This window comes from Colletotrichum higginsianum, chromosome 1 (assembly GCF_001672515.1).
Source record: "Colletotrichum higginsianum IMI 349063 chromosome 1, whole genome shotgun sequence".
In the NCBI taxonomy this organism is placed as follows: domain Eukaryota; kingdom Fungi; phylum Ascomycota; class Sordariomycetes; order Glomerellales; family Glomerellaceae; genus Colletotrichum; species Colletotrichum higginsianum.
This window is the reverse complement of record NC_030954.1, coordinates 3,263,047-3,282,736: the sequence shown is the minus strand read 5'-3', so window position 1 is coordinate 3,282,736 and position 19,690 is coordinate 3,263,047. Positions and strand designations below refer to the sequence as shown.

Genomic DNA, 19,690 nt, shown 5'->3' with positions numbered 1-19,690 from the left:
GTTGATGCCACTAAATACCGAATAACATGACGAGAAACCCAGCTTTGGATAGTGTCCAGAATTGCAGAATTCAAACCTTCCATCATGCGATCCGAGTTATGCTCACGCTCTCCGACGTTCTCGGTGCAACGACCGGCAACTGCTCTTCGGCGGGGACGCGGATAACCTCCCAGTGACCTCGGAGTAGCCTCGAAACACGCCTTGGAACTATAGTCCTCCTAACTCCACGAAGTATTCCCTTTGATAATATCAAAGGATGGATGCCGAGGTGTTTTAGTAGTTGAGGATGCTTACGGAGGCCTTGGGTGGTCAATAAACGAGACAAGGACCACCGTTTACGAATAGCCTGTCCGGCTGGGTATGTGGTTTCATGTTCAGTCCGTGATTCATATGATCGGCAAGAAGATGCTCTATGAGCCGGTATATGGACAGGACTGTTTTGGCAGTGCAAAAGTCGTTCGATTCCGAGTTCCTCTCTACAAAGCTTCCCTACAACAAACTGTGCGTGGAGTCACATAGCCTACATTAAACATTATGAGCCGTGTCCGCCGCTCCGTCCCTCGGCTCGACCAAACGAGTCTCATACGCTCTCCTGCCCGACCGACAGCCTCCGTGTCATGCCCTGAGTACCGTCCTTGCCGTGAAGCTCGATGTCCGTGTAAACGCTATTGATCGCCACCCGCCCCGTCGGCGCCGACCTCGACGAGAGCGGCTCCAAGGCCGCTGTGTCGCCCCTGGCCGTCTTTGAAGCGTACGAGTCGCCCGTGGCACCCGAGCTCGCCTCTGACGACTTGGCCCCCGAGCTGCCGTCGGTTTTGGGGACGAAGAAGCGCCAGCAGGTCCGGAGGATCGGTAAGCCGAGGACGAGGTTGCCGACCAGCATCGCCGTGCTACACTCTCGAACACTCCACAGGAACCAGACGGGATCGACTGAGTGGGTGAAGACCATGACCTTGGTCAAGATTGCGCAGAGCATCTGTATATGACGGAGCGTTTCGTTAGAAAACCAGGCGGGTGGGGAGGGGGGGTGGGTCGATGTGGTTTTGTGTTAGTTTTTGGGAAAGGGGGGAAAAGACTTACGACGAAAACGCCCATACTAAAGAGGCAGATGAGAAGGATTTTCCTGGCGAGACCATGGTCGTTAGCACTTTGCTTTCGAGCCGATACGGAGGCAATCCCAAGGGGCGCATACTTTCCAATCCTCATCCTCAATTTGCTGATAAGTGTGACGGGTATTAGAAGCAGAATAAGATCCGTCGAGAGGTTCATCGTGATCTGCAAGATGTTGTAATTTGTCCACGTCAAGCACTCCACTGAGCATCGCGTTAGCCAGAGTCTCTCGCTGCTGAACACACAGTTGCTCGCAGCCATACAAGCCCGTCAACGGTGTCCTGACCAGTGGGGAGACTTGCAGTTTCCAGGCACGAGTTCCATGTAGTCGGAGAATGGACGACACCACCCTCCATAGAGTGCCACGATGACCATAAGGTATGCTAGCCCCGTGAAGGCGGCGACGGTGAACCACGTCTTCCGGTAGTGACCCAAGAGACTATCATTCGTGAGCTTTCCATAGGCATCAAACAGATGGTGGGATGACAAGCGTACGTCAGGCGGTTATAGAGTATGAGGAGGCAGCACTTATTACCCCACAGCGTTGTTTCTATGGCCGTTTCGGCGAGGATGTTGAGAACCCCCAGTTCGTAGCCGATCGCGGCATCTTGCTCGGGGGTGATGGTTTCGAAATCGGTCTCGGCAACAATCTCGAAGTACATGTATAGGGAAGCGATTGCCGTGGTATAGATGAACTGGCCAGGTCAACGAGTCAGTAAACAGATGCATTGGATAAAACCTCTCCTATGTAAAAAGAAAAGGGGCAATGGAAACTAGAAGCAGACAACCACGATGAAGCGATGCGGGAGTGGAGAGAGACGTACGACAAGAACAAGCATCACAATATCATCCGGGGGGATGTCGCGAAGGAACTTGCGCCTTCTGATGATATACTGGGACATACTTGGCGCACTTGTTAGCAACGTGAAGCTCGACGAAGCGGAAGCACGCGCTGGACTGACAATCTCATGATGACCGAGCAGATGGCCAACCCGTACCAAATCCAACACTCTGCTTTCGCCGTCACTGGCAGACCCGCCATCGTATATTGGCAGGACCGAAACGTCCACCGGGTTAACGTTCTGCAGTGAGTTTTAGACCTCGAATGACGTCGGTAATGGCGGTCCCGACTTGTGTGTGTTGCCTTGATATTTTGTCAATGGGATACCCTCCGAGGGAATCAACGCGGAAACTCAGGGTATTTGCGATACAAGGGAGAGGCGGACAGACACAACAAACCCACCCCCCAAGGCGGGTCCACATGCACTTATATCACTGAGACAGAAGTTGGGTTGGAACGACGAAGAATTCCAGGCCAGAAAGCCACCAAACCGCATCCGGCGGAATAAAGGGAACATGGCGGAAAGCCCAGAACAAAACTGGCGGGGGACGGGTGAATCGGACAGGTTCTAGCCACAAAGATGGCTTTCAGTCGATCGGAACCTTGGGAAGCCACACGCGCAACATGGGGATTGAGGGAGAAAGCTCGGGTTGGTGTCCGGGGTTGATGATTGGCTCGGACGGGGAGGGGGATAAAAGTTGGTGATGCGAAAGCTGGGAAGATAGAGAGAGCGGTTGGGAAAGCCCGGGGCTGATCGCAAGCCCTGCGCCGGATGCGGCCGTGGATTGTGGACCACGACCGCCGAGGTTTAGCTCAACCTCCCGGGACACCACTTCGTCCGGTAACTTACGCACTTATCCATATTTCTCCTTTCCGCTTTCTTAGGCTCTGGATCTTGTTATCATTCGCTCGTATCCCCGGGCGGGAGTGAGCCGGCCGAGTGCACTTTCGGTGTTTGTGGCGGCGGCGGCGGCGGCGACAAGGAACTAACTGTCGTTTGTTGGAATTTCGTCAAGAGAGAATAGCCTCATTTCGGGTCCTCTTGGTTACAGGGATCGAGACGGGATCAACTTTTAATCACAAATCCTTTGTTCCGGTTAAAGCTACGGATAGTTGTCGCGCAAGTCCTCTCCTTTGGCTGATGAGGTGTTTGGGCTGATGATCAATCTCGCGAGCCGCATGTCAAGTCTGTCTTCAAGCAAGCGAATTGTCGACCGTTGACCGTCACTGTCAAGCTGTATTGTTGTCAGCGTCAGATAGCCCGAACTGTGCCCGACCAGGCCAAGCCGCCGCACGATCAAGCCCATCGTGTTCTAGTATATCTGCAGTGTAGAAAAGCGACTTCTGGTGAGACAGCACATAAAAGTTGCGCCGTCTGGAGATGTCGTTGCTCACTCAAACATCATGTGCTATACCCAGTGATTATTGCCGCACCAATCGAAGCCCTAGGGTTTTGCCGATGGGCCTTCTCTGCAAGTAGATACCAAGAAACATGAGCATTTGTACATTTGGTATCTGTACAGCGGCATCAATGATCGACGTGTTTGTCCCTGCTAGGCACTTGGCAACACGACGATGACGTCTTGCCGCTGGGTTTGTGGAGGCACATATCGGATGGAGTTGCAAGGGAGATGCGCCGGCCCACGATGCCTGCGCCAACGCACAAAAGTAGCTGGTGTCTCACATGATGAGAGGCACCGAAGGAGGAGCCTGCCAAGGCTTAGCGGGTTGATGAAGAATGGGACTAGAAGAAAAGACGTGTGAGCAGTATGTTGAGTGAAATTCGGATATGTCGAAGGGGGAGGAGGATGAGAGGATGAAGACGAAAGGGACGAGAGAGAAGCTTAATCGTTTCAAGCCTCTGCGACCAGCCGGGTGGCTACATTTTCTGGATAGTGGTTGACCTCTGGAACATGAAGCTGCGAAAGGGCCAAAATAGGTCATGGAGATCGGAATGTGACAAGATTGCGGCAAGCCACACTTACGAACAGATTCCACAGTTCAGCCACTAGCACGTACCCTCCGCAAGCCTGGTCATTGCTCCTCGGGCAGATTGACCAATAACTTGGGGGGAGGAGGGCTCGCGACCGGGATTGCAAAGCCCCTCTCCCCCTTCAACGAGGAGCGTGGAGGTTGACCAGAGTGCGGCTATTCTTGAACGACTATTACCTAAGAAAATCGTTTCCGCGCAGACAGACCGCACACAGGACCTACACAAGCTTCTGTAACCTGGAGATGCTCCGTCGCGATGAGGACACCGTTAAGGGCAAAATGTACCTCCATATGTGACTCAGCAACGTGAGCAACCCTCGTGACAACAACGTAGTCTAACAGGGGGTTCCCATGGTCGTTGGTCCAAATCCACGCGTTGCAACGGGCCCCGAGGCCGATACGACTGCGACATGAAATACCGACGCCTAACTGCCGGTCAGCTTAATTAAAACCGGAACCATAGGTTGCATTTTGATGTGTCTGGTCCCCATATTCATTGAAGTAGTGTCTTTGTACAAATACCCCTTCATGACCTGCAGGCAGGCAGTGCTGGATCGATTTCGGGTTCGAGATTAAACCGCGCTGCAGGGCAGCAGCGTTGCAAATTGGCTGTGGACATGGACTCGGCCGGCCGAGACGGAATGTGGTGACGCCCAGGCCGCGGGAGCTACACCTGGTCGTTTGCTTCTACCCTGGGGCTTGGCTGTCGTAGTTTTCTCGTTGGTGATGTGATTCTTCACCCAACAGGTCGATCCGAGACTGCGGGACGTGTCTCTTGTAGGCGTCTGGAACCCATCGTCCCGCCCGCGTGCGTGCATGCCTTGTCTGTCCAGCCTGGAGCGGTAAAGCTCGAGCTCGGTTGCGACGAACTTGTGTAGCGCGGCGCCGGCGCCGTTGCCGATAGGAGACCGGGTCCACCACAGTTCAATCTTTCCAGTCCAGGGTCTTTTGAATGGTGGGAGCACCTGGCCGTAGAGGCGCATCGTGCGAGAAAATTTTCCTTCTCCTGCGTTCTCTTCGTCCTGGTCCGGTTGAACTCCATGGCCCGGGGACTTGTGGGTTTGTTTGGCTGGAAAGTGCGGTGGTCTCTCCATTTCCCCGACAATCACTCCGAGAGGGGGAACCTTCCCAGCTGGAGCTTTGCCCAGCGATAGAAGGGGTATTTCGCGTTGTCGTCCCGCGGGAGAGGGAAAATAAAAATAACAATTCAAGGGTCGGACAGGGCCGGCTTGAGCACAGATGGACGGAAGCCTTTTGATTCGGGGCAGGCAACTCGGTGGGTGGACTTAGTCAAGACCTTTACCTCAACCCTCGGAGGTGTGCGTGTCTGTGACTCGTGAGAGGTAATTGGATGCGCTGTTGTCGCATTTTCTCGCACTCACTCGGTTGGCGGCGGCCACCTGTCGGTCGCTTCGACCAAATCTTCGAAAGACCCTTGTGTCAGGGAGTCACCAGGGCCTGAGAGGGGAGCATGAGGATGTCGGGCACGGGCCAGTTCTCTCTACCCAGGTCTACCTACCTAGGCAGGTAAGTAAGGTAGGCATGGGATGTACAACCTGGCAAAGGTGCTGAGGTTCCGAAGCTTGGATCCGGCCGGCGTCCGCAGACCGATGAAATGAAATAAGATAAAAGTGCCCACGGGCTCGTCGACCAGTCACCAACCGCCAATGGCAGTTTTCAGTGCGCCCCCACCCCCCACCTCCATCCTCCTCTCTCTGGGGTGTGTGAGCGCAACTGCACCTGCACCTGCAACTGCACCCCCCACCATTGTCACCTGCTTCGTTCGCGCTCCCGCTGCCACTGCCACTACCTGCCTCTCCGTCTCTCGCCGTAGCGTCTCTGTCTGCCAGCCTCTCATTCTCATTCTCTCACTCTCTCTCCACCACGAGGGGCAGGTTTTCCTGCTTCCACCGCTCCCTTCTCGACTTGAAGAACTTCGTCCGTCACTCACCCTAGTTGTTCAGCTCACCCTTTGCTTGGCGTTGACAGAGCAGAGCTCAACGTCTCCAACCGAACCCTTCGGCGCGAGGCACTGCGCTTTGGACTTTGTGCGCCCTAAACACCCGTCATTGTTCCCCACGAATCTCGAACACCACCGACCCCGATAAGCGGCCCTGCGTCCCCTTCCTCGTGCGCAATCAATTTGTCGACCCTTCAGCGACCAACTTCACCCCAGATATCGCCCCCTCGACTGTCGCTATCGACTTAACGTTCCAACGACGATTGCAGCTGTTGATCTGAGTTTTGAGAAAGGGCTCTATTGGATCTCGAAAATTGCTTACGAGCACACCACCCACCTCCCGGCATTGGCCGTCGACACGTTGAAAGCTTGCGACTCAGAAAGTCAGTCTGGTCACGATGGACGCCGCCTCTTGGAACCCCCAGGATCCTGGCTTGACAGCCAACCACGATGACGAGTTCCAGCAGTTTTTGGATATGGGCGGCATGGGAAACCTCAGCGACACCATGCCCTTCGACTTTCACGATTATCAGTCTGGAAACGCCTCGGGAATGATGCACCAGTCCGGGCGTGAGCAGCTCGACACTCAGATGGGAGGGACCGATGCCTCCATGGTCATGGGGAATGCCAACTCGGCCATGCAGGCGCAGCTCATCAACATGACGACCGCCGCTGCGCATCCCGCCATCCCAACCCAGATGATTCCCCCGGCGACGCCCACCGATGCCATCACGGAGATCGACGCCCAGATCCAGTATCTGCAGCAGCAGCGGATGCAGCAACAGCACCGCCAGATTCAGGAACAGCAAGTTGCCTACTACACGAACCAGACACATGCTGTGCCACCAACGCCCCAGAGTCTCGAGATGCCGGCCGCTAGCAACCAGTTCTTCTCGACAGACCAGAGCCATACGCCCATGTTCGGCAGCAGGTACCAGCGGATGAAGGAGCAGCAGGACGTAAGAATCTCCCCTATTTGACTCGCAAGTTCAACCCCCCAGCTAACCCTTCAAGATGGCTTTTACTCCACTGGTCTCACCCGCAGTGACCCCGTTGGATCCCCATTTCCAGATGGAAGCCGGCGGGTTCACCATCCCGGGCGCATACTTCAGCCCTCTGACGTCCCCAGCACTTCATGCGCAAAGCGACCATGGTATACTGTATGACAGACGGTCGTCACTGTCGGCTCACAACTCCCCGGCCGAGATGGAAGTTGAAACGGCCACGCAGCTTCCCGTCGTCGACCTGGCAAAGAAGGCCCGCAAGACCAACGCCTCGAGGGCAAAGGCAAAGAGCAGTGTGCGACAGTCACCCATTTCGAAGCCCCAGCGCAAGAAGACCACAGCAACACCAAAGATGGTTTCCCAGGCTCTTCGAGAAGTGAACGAGGACGGCCTGGACCAAATGTTACCCTCGACCGCCTTGCCGGCCCCCATGAGCAGCGAGGAATCGGAAAACGCATCGGTCTCTCCTGAGAATCTCTCAGATATGCCGCCGCCGCCCCTTCCGCAGCCGAAACAGTCGAGCAAATCGCCATTCATCCAGCCTCAGCCTCAACCCCAACCCCATCCTGCAATACCGGCCCACATCCAAGGAAAACCATCCCCTGCTACGCCGGCCTCTCTGATGAGACTGCCTGCTTCCAGCGCGAACAACTCAGCCTCGTCAAATCCACAGGATCTAGGAATGCCAGACAACATCGAGTCGTTCGAATTACCCGAGTCGGTCAACTTTTCCTCAAAACCACAGCCCCCGAGACTGGACACGGCGACGCCCACCCAGTCGCCATCCGATCCGGGCTCGGCAAGGGCCTCATCGTCCCAGCCGCTGCCTTCACCAGTTTTTGCCAAACCTGCCGCCGCCGCTTCAGCAAGCGCAAGTCCCAACCTTGGACCCGGCTCAACTGGCCCGACGGCAAGAAAGACGCCCAAGCTCATGGCTAGAGGCGCCCAGGGTAAGAGAGGCAGCGTCAGCTCGGTGCATGTTTCGCCTGCGTTACGGCCGAGGATATCTCCCAGCATCAAGCCGCTCTTGCCCGGCACCCCCGGTGGTATGTCGGCCGAAGACACGGCTTCCCGTCTGTTGGCCTCCAAGTCCAACTATCAGAATATCCTCGAGGGTAATACAGTACCCGGCGTAACGTATCCCAGCGAGCTGTCGACCAACCTCACATCGAAACGCACGTCGCATAAAATCGCCGAACAGGGACGCCGCAACCGCATCAACTCGGCCTTGCAAGAAATCGCGACATTGCTGCCGCAGCCACCCAAAGACTCCAAGAGCGAGGCCGAAGAAAGGAAAGAAAGAGAGAGGGAGGCCAAGGCAGGTGGCGCGCCGAACAGCAAGGCCAGCACTGTGGAGCTCGCGATCGAGTACATCAAGCAGCTGAAGCAGGAAGTCGCCGACGCCAACAGACGAGCCGAAGAGGCCGAGAAGAAGCTGCAACTGCAGGCAAGCTCGGCGCAGAAGGAGACGGTAGAGAGCTAGTTGCAAGCCCGATGTCAACAATGACTTTAGGGCTTGCGACAAGACGGAGCAACTGGCAAGGCATGATATACGATACTAATTTAGGGCACGGAGGGACATTTTGGAATTGTATAGTTCACAGGCATACATTTGCTCAGTGTATTTCGCCTCAGGTTGCGGGCGGCTCTTGCCGGCATACGCAAACGCATTTCGGGCTCAAACACCCTAGACAAGTCTAGAACAGAGCTTAGCAAGTAGTACCGATACCCGATGATTCCAGGACCGAGCTCCTCCCAATGTCACAAAAGTAGTCACATGTCATGTGGCTATTGTATATTCCAGGGTATCACAAACAACGTAAAAAAGAATCATGATGCATCGTTCAGCTCCCTGTCCACACCACGCTCGCGGGCATTTTTCTTTTTCGACATCTGTAACCGCCCCTCCTTCCCTGTCGCGGAATGGCTTATTGAGAGTCCTGGTGGTGGTGCTCCAAGACGTCAACGTCGAGCTCCTCCATCACCTCGACGACGAGGTTAAGGCTCTCCATGAGGCCGTTGACGGCGACGCGGAGCATGCGGTTTGTGGTGGCCTTATAGTGGACGCGGAGGACGGAGGCGGCGTCGGCGTCGTCGTCGATGGAGAAGGTGCGTCTGACGAGCGGCGACAGCTCCTGGTCGACGGCAAGGGCCTTGTGCGCAACGGAGGCAAGGCGCGGGGTGGGGAAGGGGACGTCGATGGTCCTGTGGCTTGATGTCTTAGTGGGTTGTTTCTTTCCTGGGGTGATTCAGAGACAGTGTGCCGCAAGGGAGGCGGGAAGGGGGTGGGAGGAGCAAGGGAAGCAATGCGACTGCGACGACTCACAAGGAACAGGGAAACCCGTCATCAGTAGACTTGGTGTTGTTGTCGGCCATGGTCGTGGTGCTGAGCGCGGCAATTTAGGCTTGGAGGGGAGGGGAAGGATGTGGAGGGGGGGTGCTTTTTGGGGGTTTAAAAAAACGACACAAAAAAGGTAGGAATGGGGGGCAGTTGTCGGCCTTGTCAGAAAAAGACTGTCGTCATTGGCGGCGCAGAAATTCCGTTCGGCGCAGCCCACCGAGCGGGAATACAAAACATGTGCGCGCAAACACAGAGAGGTGTCACCTACGCATTTATACTGACGCGCATACACACACACACACACACACACACACACACATATGGCGGACGGGTAAGGGATAGAAGGGCGAAATAGGGGAGAACCGATAGATCGATCTCGGGCAACAACAAAAGAAAAAGAATAAGGGGGGAAAAGCAAATAAGGGCAATGCAGCTGCCCCGCCATTCCGTAGGCTTGTTTCCATGGTGGCATTAGGCTACGTGACACCCGACAACGCACAGGACCTCCGCCCGTCCCTAAGGTGACTTGCTTGCTTGACCCCATTGGATGCGGTCCGTCATCCACAGAGCGATGCGAACGTGGGGTTGCTCTGGCGCAGACGGCAGCAGCCCAGTTGTCGGGTGTGTATGATGCAGTGCCGCCCGATAAGCAAGCCTAGAACTTCTGCGGAGTAGCTTGGTTGTTTTGACGGGATGGGTAACACATAGCAGGAGGCGACAACATGCGCAGGCAGGAGAGGTCCATGGGATTCGGGAAGAAGGGATCAACTCGTGCGGTCGTGTTAACAGCCGTCAAGCGCCCAAAAGGGTCTAGAGGGGGGCCATCACTGGGGGGGATGAACGGGATGAAGGCGGGTGCGCATTGCCTGAGGCGTCTTAGACCAGTCGAACGACCTCAAATGATTGGCCACTAGCTCTCAAGTGGCCAGTGCTCCCCCCTGGCGGGTTGTCTTGACAACGGCCTGGCAGCCCGGCAGCCAGCACAACACTGCGAGGCTAACAACAACCAACCCTTGCTGTTTGGGGTCGGGGCCCATATTGACCGCTTCAGCAAAACATACGCCAGACCATACAAAAACACCATCGTTCGGTCCCTCCTTGCGCTTCGCAATACCTTCCTTTTACCCATCTCGATATCTCTCCCTCCATTTTTTTTCGACCGCCAAAGAAGCACCTGGTTTTTCCAGAAATCGGGTTGTCGCTCCTGTCTCCCTCGAGGGCGTGCCTTTTCGTCCCCTTTCGCCCCCTCCTCTTTTGGCTCAACCGCGACAGAGACAGCGTTGTTGTTGTTATTGTTTCAGACCCGCCCATTTCAACATTCCTGTAGGACCTGCTCGCCAACACCACCACGCATTGCTACTTCCTAGGGACCGCTTCCCCTTGCGCGCGCATTACTTTGCATACAAAGGAGTAGCCTCGCTTGCTTCTATCCAAATTCGGCATCTGTCGTGTGTCCTTTCGCAAACAGGCAATTCGCTTGCATCTCTACCTCTAGGGCGTCATCTCACGAGAGCAACTGCCTCCTTCGTCTCCCATTGCCATAGGAAATCAGGAGGAAACAGAGACTCGCGAGATCAATGGCACCTTCATCCAAGACTCCCAATATGGGCCAGGTCATTGAGTACATCCCAGGTGTGTTTCGGCCCGCGCTCACAACACGCACGCATTGCGCATCCTCTCGTCCCCCATCATCGCAGTCATGTCGCATCCTTATTCTGAATTGCCTCGGTCGTCGCAAGTCGGCATGAGCGCATCGCGCGACAGCTACAGCGACCCTTTACCCTGGCTTCATCCCTACCTCTATTGCGCCCTGTTTCCCGTCTCCCTTCTGACTTGGCTCCCAGACCGCCTGTATCTGGCCGCGTACATCCATCCTCCCACGGACGAGACCATTTTCCCCTATGGCGAGACTGTCCAGTCTTCTCCCAGGAAGCGATCGCAGAGGGCCGCCGAAGGCCCTACGCCCGTCCAGACCGCCGCCCGTCAAAAGCCTCACTACTTCACCGTCGACGACACCCTGCTGTACAACGCCTTTCACCATGACTTCGGCCCACTGCACATCGGCCACTTGTACCGTTTCGCCCTGCAATTCCACGACGTCCTCGGAGCCAAGGAGAACAAGGACCGCCCCATCGTCTTCTGGAGCAGGGCCGACCCCAGAAGTATGTTGCAGCGCGTTCCGTTGTCGTTGTATTTGGACCACCTTGCTGACAGCCTTTTCAGGTCGCGCCAACGCCGCCTGCATGCTCGCCTGCTACATGGTCCTCATCCAGAACTGGCCCCCTCATCTGGCCTTGGCCCCCATCGCCCAGGTCGACCCGCCTTTGATGCCCTTCCGCGACGCTGGATACAGTCAAGCCGACTACGGCATCACCGTTCAGGATGTCGTCTACGGTGTTTGGAAAGCCAAGGAAGAGGGCTGCTGCGCCCTGGATAATTTCGATCTCGACGAGTACGAAAAGTTTGAGAGAGTGGAGCACGGAGACTTCAACTGGATCACACCACACTTCCTGGCCTTCGCTTCGCCCCAACATGCGCCCATTGCCAAGGTCCTGGAGGGCACGGAGGAGTTCGATGCGCTTCCCAGGTCGCTGGGGCAATTGGAAGCGAACAAGACGCTACCCCAGCCCTTCAAGAACGTTCTGAACCACTTCACCGAGAGGAACATTGGGCTCGTCGTCCGTCTCAACTCGCCCCTCTACTCCCCGTCCTTCTTCGAGGCTATGGGCATCTCTCACCTCGACATGATCTTCGACGACGGCACCTGCCCGCCTCTCACTACTGTGCGCAAGTTCATCAGGCTGGCGCACGAGACCATCACCGTCAAGAAGAAGGGCATCGCTGTCCATTGCAAAGCCGGTCTCGGAAGAACGGGCTGCCTCATCGGCGCGTACCTCATCTACCGTCACGGCTTCACTGCCAATGAGATCATCGCGTTCATGCGCTTCATGCGTCCTGGCATGGTCGTCGGCCCCCAGCAGCACTGGCTTCACATCAACCAGGGCGTCTTCCGCGAGTGGTGGATTGAGGAGCGCGTCGAGCGCAAGCTCCGCAAGGAGATGGCCGCCAACGCTGCTGCTCCGAGCACCCCCATCCGCGCCATGCAGAAGACGTCGCTTCGCACCGGCCAAGCCTCTACACCTCCCCACCGCAGCACCTCAAACCGCACGCCTTTGAGCGAAGTCGATCACGACCGCAATAACATTGGAGTTCAAGAAGACTACCTCCCGGCGCCGACACCAGGCCAGCCGAGAAAGACCAATAGGGCAGATCGTCACCATCCCTACCAAAGATCCACTTCGTACCAAGCGACGGTCGAGGAAGAGGCGGGTATCCACCAGGACACCGAGGTCATCACAATCCACAAGCAATCCCACAGTACCGAGTCCGACGAGGAGCTGCACATGCGAATGCGCTCGCATCGCAAGCCTTCTGCATCGCCTGGCCGCAGCGAGAAGCGATCGGTTAGCCACTCAGCCGCCACTGTGTACCAGGCGTACATCGACAATGATGCCAGCAACGACGTCGAAAATCTCGGCACGTCACGTGTCAAGCAAGTCGACCGTGTCAGCAGCGCATCGGGTGTTCTCACCAAGGTTCGTGGCAGCAAGCGGTCGGGAGAGTCGCCGAGGACCAAAGATGGAGTACGCAAGACGAGTGGTCGTGTTGGCAGTGTGGGCAACTCTGCAATGTCCGCGACGGCAGCATCGGCAGCACGGAAGGTCTCTGGCGCTTAGGTGCCGTCCAGAGCCATCCAGCCTGGCCCTCGCTCTTGAGTCTACACCTTGGACCACGGGGCCCGGGACCGATTGCTTACTAACCACTTATGATGATGATGATCACGACCGGTCCATGTTGTTCTGCATGAATTGGCGTTGGGTTCCGGTAATATTGGAGATTGCGACAAACTGGGATGGTGTTCACGGGTGGAAGCCGGCTTTGACCGGAATGATGTCCACGACAAGGCGACCACGACGACGATGACGATGAAAAATTGCATCTCTCTCTCTCTCTCTCTCTTCCCCTTCTCCAGGCATTCGATGCATATATATCTGGCTCGGCAATTGGCCGGTTCAACCTGCTTGTTTTTTTAAGGCGTTCCGGAGGGGCATTGGGGCTCTCTACACTGTATTGTACTTGTATTTACCATTGCTGGGTTTTTGCCGAGGGTTTTTGTTAAACAGACGATTGTTTTGGTCTTTGTTGCGCGGCTCGGGCAGAGATAGGAGGCCAAAAGGAGGAAGCGAGGCAGTGGCAGTGGGCATGTCTCGTTTCCAGGGGGGGATGTTTTATAGACATCGTCGTCGGATGAAACGAACACAAGTGGAAGAGGATGTTTGCCCGTTTGATTTTCCGCATCAATACACAAAAAGTACACACACGACAGCGGTCTCGGGGAGTTTGCTCGTGATGCTGTGGTTTCTACACGCTTGTGATATGCCACCAGCAGCCCTGTTCCCACTTATCGAGTTCGTTTTAGGATCTTCGATGCCTTACTACGGAGTGTCAACAAATCAACAGCCGTGAAGGTACAGGACTGACTGTACAAACAGATTTAGGGTTGTGACAAGGACAAGCAAGCATCATCGGAGAGACCAAAATATGTACATCACCCTGACCGTTCGCGCAAGGAGAGGGAGAGCGTGCTGAGGCAAACAGCCTATCTAGCACACGCGCCTCTTCAACAAATTCTCCGTCCTGCTCAAGTGAATGCGATCCTCTCTTCAGTCAGAAGCAAGTGCTTCATCTGATGGGTCCTTGACAGTGCGCCCAAGTCAGACATGGGAAGGCCAGCTCTCTGATTTATGTAAGATATTTGTACAAACACCATGACGCTGTTCCGACCCTGGAGGCTCTTCACACCAACTGCGGCCTCGAGGAGCAGGTTGGGAAAATCTCCTCTGAAGAGGTAGAGACATCTGGTCCGTGAAATCGTACTTGGCGATATCACGCATACCGTTGCGTTGCGGTACTCTCAATGCCGCCCTGTTGGAACTCTCGAAGCCTCGGACAAGTCACCACAACCTTCACTCCATCGAGTCTACAAGAGCAGTGCTTGGTCGCGGAACCCACACATGCGACCATACCCACTGGAGAACTCGGGATCCCGTCCGCTCTCCCATCGATAAACCAGTGAGGGCCGGAGTAGTAGTTGGGTCGGTGACGACCAGCGAATGCCTGGTGTTGCATGTTTGATTTTTTTGTTTTTATTATTTTTACTGAGGAAAGTGTCTGATGGGAGATGGCGTGCGAGGTCTGTCTTCTGGCAACTCGGACGATACGATAGATGGGCTTGTTCCAAGCACAACTGCAGCTGGCCGGCACTGTCTGTGGCTTTCCCATGAACCATCCCCCACTGCCCGTCCGCCCGTTACAACCATAAAAAAAACAAAAGAAAAAAAGGAAAAGAAAAAGAGGCGGAAAAACGGCTCCCTCAGAATGAACCTTTTTTTTCTTTGTGAACTATTAAGGTCGACGTGCAAAAAGATCTCCTCGACGGGGAATTGAACCCCGGTCCCCTGCGAGTTGTTGCAATGCAATGACAAGCAGATATCCTCACCACTAGACTATCGGGGAATTAGTGGATGTGCTCATCCATTGATAGTTGGTTGTTTGCAGAGGCGCATTTGACATACATATACTGATGCCCACAGTGCAGATGACCACAGAAGGCCGTTGCTTTACGTAGTTTTTTTCTAATTTCAAGTTGCATAAACCTGCCGGCGAACTCTATCTGTTTTTCGCAGTCCCTGCTTGATGGCCTAAGAAGAAAAAAACAGCAGGAGCTGTCTGTCTGCCTCCGTATCTGGAGGTTTTGGCTTCTTGTAAGTCAAATTGTTGTTTACTGAGCTGGGTGCTCCCTCCTGCGCTTCGCTGGCTGTACAGGTCTTGGAGGGCATGCCAAGTGTACAAGAGGGGTGGGTCACGTTTCTGTCTCAATCTTCCACTACTTCCTCTGCTGCACCTTTTTGTTCTTTGCTGCTAAATGTGCATTGTGTGTTATACTTGCACTTCTTTTGTAATTAATCGACGATTTAGCCTGTTGTTGACAAGATATGAACATCTCTAAACGTTCTCTCTGCTGTCTTCACCAGTGCACCGTCAAAGGCGTCGAAAATATGCAATATGCTCCGATGCATCAATACACCGTGTAGTCATCTCTACATCAGGCTCTCCATCTGTCTGGTTTTCTTCAATATGCGACCGTAGTCCACTTTGTAAAACCAAATCAAACCAGCCCACGACGTGCCAGACGACTGTCAAGACCAAAAAGGCGAGATGGTGGATACAGAAGAGTCCAGAACTCTAGGTGTTCCGACGGCAACCTGTCTATGTTTTGCAGACCGATGACATGGCCGTGTCACCAGGCTCGAACCTCGTTCACCACCTTGAGTGCGTCTCAAGGGTTGCATCCTCGACTGCACCCCTCGACCACTTACCGTAGCCAACGTTGGCAACTTGCTAGTCTTTTGTCGCGTCCAGAGAAGCTGTGACAAACCCGGAAGGCTCTTCGTATCGTCGCCAGAGAGGGGGGTTGAAAACCTATGCGATCGGCCTAGATTTCCGAGCCAAGCGAACTTCAGGCTCAGCTGTCGAGAATCTGCTCGCCTACGTCACGGTCGAGGAGCTGCCCCCGCAGGAGTACATCGATCTTCGTTCGTCTTGCGCCCGAGAGCCCTCTTCAGGCGCCACGGCTGGTGACGCCGGAAGCCATCAAGCTTGATCCTATGGAGGGAACGTCGAGAGCCTATTGGAGAGGAGCCGCCCGAGTCCGACGACCATCCGCGTACAAGATGAGATTTCTCTAACTTACTGGCTTCGCGTTTCTGTTCCGGGTCATGTATCATATGCACGAGCTTACATTTGCTTCAAATGGCGTGACCACGGAAGACAGTAGCTGAGGCGCTGCGACCCGGAGTATCAACACGGACAAGTGAGACAATCATCATAAGCATTGGCAATAGGATGTCTTTGCCTGGAGACGGAATGCTCCCCCCTTCTCTGTAAGTTACCTGTGACATGATCATGCTACCAACGCCGTGGTATATCTTGTGCCAGATATCTGACCCTCCATCCCGGCGGTCTCGGCGGTCCAAGGATAATGTACGAAATGGGGTCGCCGCTCATCCAACTCTCAGACCACAACAGCCATGCGTGACCCAAGTGAAATGGCCCATGTTGCGAGGCACTTCTCGTGTCCCAGCCCCAGACTGTCGGTGATTGTTCCCCGATCGTGGAGGATGGGCTCTAATACGGGAGTTTCCATTCTGCTTTCGTCTCTATTATGGGACAATACTGCCCCTGTGCGGAACAAGAGGGTGCAGGGAAGAGAGGGCCACTGCTCTGCGTGCGAGCTGTGACTACCACGAGACTTGTTGTCCTCTGTCCTCCCAGGCAGAACTTGAGCACCATCTCGCCTCCATAGCTCATCCTCAAGAGGGAAAATAGCAATGGTAGGAAATGCGAAGTTTGAAATAGATGGTGGACATCAAGACACCAGTGTCCTAACCTTTGACAAGCTGCTTGCACAATGAACCCAAGCAAACATCATATTGGCACACTAGAAACAAACACGCCAACCCCTCGTCTACGAGGCTCAGAACTTCAGCTTACCTCCAATCTAGGCCATGAAAGAAATTGCCATCCGTCCGGTAAGCTGTGCCCTCACGGGGGGGTTCCAGGAGACCCTGCCCTCTCCCTACAACCGGAGCCCGTTTCTCGCGATTTTGCTAGCAACATCGACACGCAGGTGTCGCCAGGGGTATGGGGGTCCGATGCTACTCTCTGGCGTCTCTCTCGATTCCACTGCTGCCCTCGGGTGCAACTCAGACTAACGATAGATGACAGAATTTGGGCGCCTTCCCAGCGCTTCCTCCGCCGTCAGTGTTTCGAGTTATTCGACCATTGACAGCAAGGTATGCCGCGTGTGTCCAGATGATTAGACAGACCGCACGAAGGATTCCTTACCACCAGCCATCGTTGAAAGACTCAGGCCGCAGAAATCCCTGGGTCCCTACCCCGTGATCACTGTACATCTCGGCTAGCCCTGGTTCTCCATAGGAGTCACAGAGTCTAATCTGAATGCCGAGATGAACCTCTGCGCCAAAACCTTATCCTCCTTGGCTCGGATGACAACGGCAACAAAGGCGCATGGTCAATATGCCGCGGGGTCTAGGCTATGACGGTATATGTCTCTCAGCTTCGAAGAGAGACACACAAGAAAGAAGACACAAGAAAGAAGACACAGGAAAATGCGGTCCTTCGAGAAATCATCAAGTTGATGTCAGAGGGAAAGGGGCGCAGACAGTGTCGTCCAGGGGCATGTGGCGGTCCTCTGACCCCCTTCAGGCACCCAAGCAAGAAATCTCGGGAACATAAACCTGAGGACCGCCGCAGCGTGAGGCTTGCTGTCAACTGATGGACCTTGGGTATAATGGTCCTCATGTCGGCTCTTCCAGCCAACAACCGTAGCTCGACAAAACCATCACACATCCTCGACCAACACCTGAGCCCCGAACAAGCTCGCCTGGGTGACTAGGACACGGAAAGAGTGACAGGTGCGTGTCGTCGACGGCTGCACTCGTGATCTGTAATGACTCTCGGTACTGCATACTAGGCTTACGACAGCCGGCCGTTGAAGGTGGCCCCTGGGTCCCTAATGCCCGTTGTCTCGAGCATAGATTGTCTGACGCCCCCCTAGCCGTGGGGACATGCATACGCCCTACGCACAGAGAGCGAATCCTGGAAGACCGCAGACTCTCAGAAAGGGCCCATTCACATTCCATGCAGTGCGAAGCCGTAAAGGACGCCACAAAACAGAGCGGAAACATTCAGAGGCGGAGAAATCAGTCCCTCTTCCCGCCATGGTCGAACTCGCGACTATGTAGAAAAGGTTGCTCGCGTGCTGCGGTCGTGATTCCGGTGAGTTCCAATAGAGCACAGGCAACAGCATCGGATTCAAACCGCATCAAGCCAAGCGACGTGGATAGTGTTCTCGGGATGAATCTTGTGAGGATCACTTTATTTAGGTGACCTTGATGGATGTTCCGTAAGTCGCCACTTACTGACGAGCAGCACAGTAAGTGAAGGAATCCGCAACCAATGGGCGCCATGCTGCGTCAACCCCTCCCCTGGCTCTTCACCCGGCCCAAAACCCTCACGAATCCCGACGACATGGTTCTTGAGGTGGGGTGCCAACGGCGTAGGCATGTACTTTGCGGCGCAGTGACAAGAGAGTATTGAAAGCGAGCATCACAATAAATGATGCATGCGTGCCGTGATCTTTGCCAAATCTTGGTCACTTGCGACGACAGTGTCTAATGGACCATGGTGGCAGTCGGCAAATGTGTCCAAGACACTGTACCATCACACTGATGCACTGGCTCGGCGCTCAAAGTTGAAAAATGACAGCTTACCCCTGACCCTGGCCAGGGCAAAGCAGTAATATACTGTCGAACAGTGTCATGGACAGCTCGAGCAGGCTAGTATCTTGGAAGAGTGGATTTGCTTACCCCCCCCCCCCCCCCCCGTTACCCCCTCGGAAACCGGGGTGCCGCGCAAGTCTGCCCGCCATGGCACTCGTTTAGTTGTTGTGGAAGCCCATCTGCACAACATCCTCGCCCTACTTCTCCTGCCCCGGACCCAGTTGCTGTCGGATATTCTAGTCTAGCCTCGGTGGCCTGGCCGCAGGGCACTGATCGGTTAGTATGTCCCACAACAGTGTCGTGTGCTAATTGTTCACAGCGAGAGGCGAAGGGAGAATTGTGGCGGGCGTGGTCCGGATTTTGACGTTCCAGCCGGCTTCTTTGCTTCTTTTCGTACTGGTACTGGTAGAGCCAACCAAAGATGAAGGGCTGGCTGACATCGTGTACTACGGTGATGCAGGTGAAAAGGAGTCGAGAGCTGAGATACACAGCTGACCCCTTGTCAACACAACCAGCCCTGTGTTGAAGTCCCCGGCCACATCACGTCGGATATGGCTAGGTTTCCACATGCTGCGCACCAGAGAGGGATAGGCTTGGTCAGGTACCCGTTCTCTGATCCACTAATGCACCTCATCAGAAATTTCGAGATTGTTTTGCGCCAGAACAGGCCACAGTTTGGTCTGGTCTGGTGCTGTCGAGGGACGCGGCGGCTGAGAGGTGTTCGGCATGAACTGAGCGAAGAGCATGGTTGTGTTGGAAGGCTCGAGGGCAGCTACCGGGTTGGTGTCGTGATGCGTGCTCGCGAGAGGAGAACAATATCGATACCGGAAACCTCTCGAGTCTATGCAGAATTCGATGGTCCATGAATGGTCCTGAAGGCGTAAGCTTGCTGTTCCGCCAAGTCAGGCTTTGCCTCGTCCTAGCAGACAGGGTCGTAACGATCTGGAAGTCTCCCATTGGAGAGGGGCACGAGTCTGGGAGGCTCGCCGCAAACTAAAACACGAGGTGGGAAGGAGG

At 55.0% G+C, this 19,690-nt stretch overlaps 4 protein-coding genes across 4 annotated transcripts; 2 read left to right on the top strand and 2 right to left on the bottom strand.

Annotated features, from left to right (window-relative positions):
• Nucleotides 1-580: 580 nt before the first annotated feature.
• On the bottom strand, nt 581-2,813 carry CH63R_01000 (UbiD family decarboxylase; the record flags this gene model as incomplete). The annotated part of the gene is made up of 7 exons (XM_018295975.1): nt 581-976; nt 1,081-1,342; nt 1,397-1,549; nt 1,606-1,805; nt 1,935-2,013; nt 2,073-2,254; nt 2,802-2,813. 7 exons carry the CDS (start codon nt 2,811-2,813, stop codon nt 581-583), a joined length of 1,284 nt encoding a protein of 427 aa, XP_018164337.1.
• A 3,488-nt stretch (nt 2,814-6,301) lies between these two features.
• CH63R_00999 (Helix-loop-helix DNA-binding domain-containing protein) lies at nt 6,302-8,390 on the top strand (the record flags this gene model as incomplete). Its single annotated transcript, XM_018295974.1, has 2 exons — nt 6,302-6,862; nt 6,918-8,390. The coding sequence occupies 2 exons, from the start codon at nt 6,302-6,304 to the stop codon at nt 8,388-8,390; spliced, it is 2,034 nt and encodes a 677-aa protein (XP_018164336.1).
• Nucleotides 8,391-8,835: 445 nt separating this feature from the next.
• On the bottom strand, nt 8,836-9,283 carry CH63R_00998 (Transcription factor pcc1; the record flags this gene model as incomplete). The annotated part of the gene is made up of 2 exons (XM_018295973.1): nt 8,836-9,112; nt 9,234-9,283. 2 exons carry the CDS (start codon nt 9,281-9,283, stop codon nt 8,836-8,838), a joined length of 327 nt encoding a protein of 108 aa, XP_018164335.1.
• Nucleotides 9,284-10,825: 1,542 nt separating this feature from the next.
• On the top strand, nt 10,826-12,985 carry CH63R_00997 (Dual specificity phosphatase; the record flags this gene model as incomplete). The annotated part of the gene is made up of 3 exons (XM_018295972.1): nt 10,826-10,880; nt 10,946-11,410; nt 11,472-12,985. 3 exons carry the CDS (start codon nt 10,826-10,828, stop codon nt 12,983-12,985), a joined length of 2,034 nt encoding a protein of 677 aa, XP_018164334.1.
• Nucleotides 12,986-19,690: the final 6,705 nt, after the last annotated feature.